We start from the raw sequence: 2,800 nt of genomic DNA on the forward strand, positions 1-2,800 counted from the left end.
AACAACAAAAAAGTGAAGTATTAGTGCAGAATTCCACAGTTGGTCCATTCATATCTAAAATGCAAATAAAGGCGAATAAAAGTTCTAGCATTCATTGCTCATAAACGGGCAGACCACGCACACCTGTGCAATGTCGTCATATTCGTATGTCCGCTTTAGAAAAGTGTCAGTGAGTCTCAGTCCAGAAATACTCTGAAACAAAAAAGAGAAGTAATGAGAAAACAAATGAGACTGGAAGAAGTTACCCTCTGAAGGTTCGGACCGTACCTGCAGACCCTGCTCAGAGGAGAAGACGGTGAGCGGCAGCGACAGGGAGGCAGCAGGACTGAGTTTGCCAAGCTGTCGTCCTGAGATTCCACACCAGTGGATGGACCTTGTGTTGCACATTTCCATCACCAGGTCCATGGTTCTTTCACTGCAGGGGTCACAACAGAAGATATCAGCCAACATCTTTGGGTCATAAAGGGTTCAGAAAAATAAATTTCTTCTTTCACAGATTTGAGAAATTTAGCTTTTAAAACACTTCAATGTTTAAAATTATAAAAAAAATCTATCCAGGTAGATGTGTTTATTATTCTATTAAAGAAATAGTTGCTTCAAATAAAAAATCTTTTACATAAAAAAAAAAAAAACCCATTCTAATAAAAAAACAGGTTCAATTAAAGATTAAAAGTATTTGGATGTAAAAATAAAGTTTGATGGAAAATGTTTTCTTTGATAGAAGTGAAAGGTTTTTGTTTGAAACATTTTAAATTTAAGTAATGTTGGGTAGGACATGTGTTTCTTAATTATTAAATCCCCAAAACATTTTTTTTGTTTTCAATAAAAAAAAAAAATGTTTTCAAAGAAAGAAAGAAAAAACTGTTCAAATGCAAAAATGTGTTTGAAAAAAAATTTCTTTTTCTCTGAATAAACAAATACAAAAAAGCTGTTTTCAAATAATGATTTCTTTCATTAAGAGAAAATCCATGGTATGATTTCACGTCACACCCCAGACTGATTGGTGCCAGACCTTAATAATCGAGTTATCAACGAGTGACACTTAGGTTAAAGACCTTAAAAAGAAAAAGAAAAAATTAAATCATAAAGACGTCGAAACCTAAATAAGGAATCGATCACTCAGGAAAGATCTACAAGGTCATTTGGAAGGCTTTTTGGACCCTAGAGAAACACCACTATCCACAAATAAATTTAAAAAAAAGCACGGAGTGAAGAAGTTTCCCAGGTGAGGCTGGCCTAACGAGAAATTAAAAAAAAATGTTAATGTTAAAAATGTTTCACAGAGCCACTCAAGTTTTAGTCAAACTACATTTAAGGAGTAAGACACAAACTTTCTCACTCCAGGCCTTTAAGTGGCTTTAAGCATTTTTTTTCTTTTTTAACCACACATAAGGGAAAGAAGAGTTGCAGCTAACTAATAGTATTAGCTTCTCTACTAGCTACTAGCAAGTAAGCACTTCTCAACTCAACAGTAAAGAACTTCGACATCAGAATGTGGACAAGAGAGCATTCGAGGCCATGAAGAGTAGAAAATCTGGAGACCAGCAAATTTTATGATTCTCATTATAGCAATCACAATTTTGGATGGGGAAAAAACAAACAAACAAAAAAAATAAAAAATAACCTACCGGTAACCCCAAAACAAAAAAGTCAGTCAAAATCAACCCTAGTTTAAATAATTTTAAACTGATTATTTGTATCTAATTAAATTAAGTTTTGATTTTAAAATAATCACCAAAACAATCTGGAAGGGAAGGAATACTTTTTCTAAGCCTTTCTCATACAGGTTATCATTAGGGTTATATATATATTCCTATGGCGGTTTGCACCTGCAGTTGGTGATTTTACAGACGATGCCAAAAGGTTCTTCAAGGTTTACAGTGTCTGGGATCACTTCCAAAGACAGCCTAATGTCTCCGTATCCTGGAGCCTGGAGGATGCACAGAGGAGTGAACAAAGTGAATGGATCTACATATTTGATGGAGGAGGAAAGCATGACGGGGATGCTCTGATACCATTCTCTGGAGCTGACTGGTCTGCAGTCTCCCTCTCTCCCCAAGGTTTGTCTTCCACACAATATCAAGCTTCCCTATCACAGTCACCCCCTTGATGACGCCGGCCTTCTCCGCGTACTCTGGCTTTGGCTTGAGGCAGTACAGGTACTGCCGCGTGTCCATCGGCTGCAGGTAGGACATTTTGCCAAAGGTGGATTCTCTGCTCGGTGATAAATTAAGCACAAACATTAAAGGATACTTCCACATTTGTCCGTACCACGAAGAAAAAGCGGCTGCTTTTACCCTTGATCCCCGCATGCCACAGAGTTGAGCTCGGTTACGTTGTACATCATAGATGGCTCTAGAGATACTTTCTCCATGAACATTGGCGAGGTGGTGATATTCTGGATCTGAGCCTCCAAAAACACTTCATCTGTCTATAATAGAGAGGAAAAGGAAGTTCACACCAATATTTCACCACAACCTTAATGTGTAAGGGACATTTTCTAGGTCAACTGAGCAACATGTTATGTAGTTAACGTTAGAGTTTTTAAATTTTTTACGTCTCAAAGGATAGGTTAGCATTTTTTTTAACTATTTAAACTATAAATGTGCATTTTAGCCGCAACATTAACCCTTTAAAGCCTGATCCAAGAATAAAACAAATCAGAAAATAACTTTTTTTGGTTTGAATTCCTTATTTGCCCTTTTAACAAAATATGTAAAAAGAAAAAACAGAAATACATTTTTGATATTAATAATTTATTACTATGCGATAAGTCAAGATTATTTTTTGTGTAGTCCTT

At 36.0% G+C, this 2,800-nt stretch overlaps 1 protein-coding gene across 2 annotated transcripts in view; it reads right to left on the reverse strand.

Annotated features, from left to right (window-relative positions):
- Positions 1–6: 6 nt before the first annotated feature.
- Positions 7–2,800, reverse strand: part of trappc13 (trafficking protein particle complex 13) — a 12,428-nt gene continuing 9,634 nt past the window's right edge. For both annotated transcript variants that reach the window (XM_015387517.1, XM_015387516.1), the window contains 5 exons: positions 2,298–2,431; positions 2,016–2,214; positions 1,830–1,930; positions 268–415; positions 7–192 (listed from right to left, as the gene is read on the reverse strand). In XM_015387517.1, the coding sequence (XP_015243003.1) occupies positions 85–192; positions 268–415; positions 1,830–1,930; positions 2,016–2,214; positions 2,298–2,431 (690 nt within the window). In that variant the 3' untranslated portion in view covers positions 7–84. The remainder of the gene's footprint in view (positions 193–267; positions 416–1,829; positions 1,931–2,015; positions 2,215–2,297; positions 2,432–2,800) is intronic.

Source organism: Cyprinodon variegatus, unplaced genomic scaffold (assembly GCF_000732505.1).
Source record: "Cyprinodon variegatus isolate N-32 unplaced genomic scaffold, C_variegatus-1.0 Scaffold397, whole genome shotgun sequence".
In the NCBI taxonomy this organism is placed as follows: domain Eukaryota; kingdom Metazoa; phylum Chordata; class Actinopteri; order Cyprinodontiformes; family Cyprinodontidae; genus Cyprinodon; species Cyprinodon variegatus.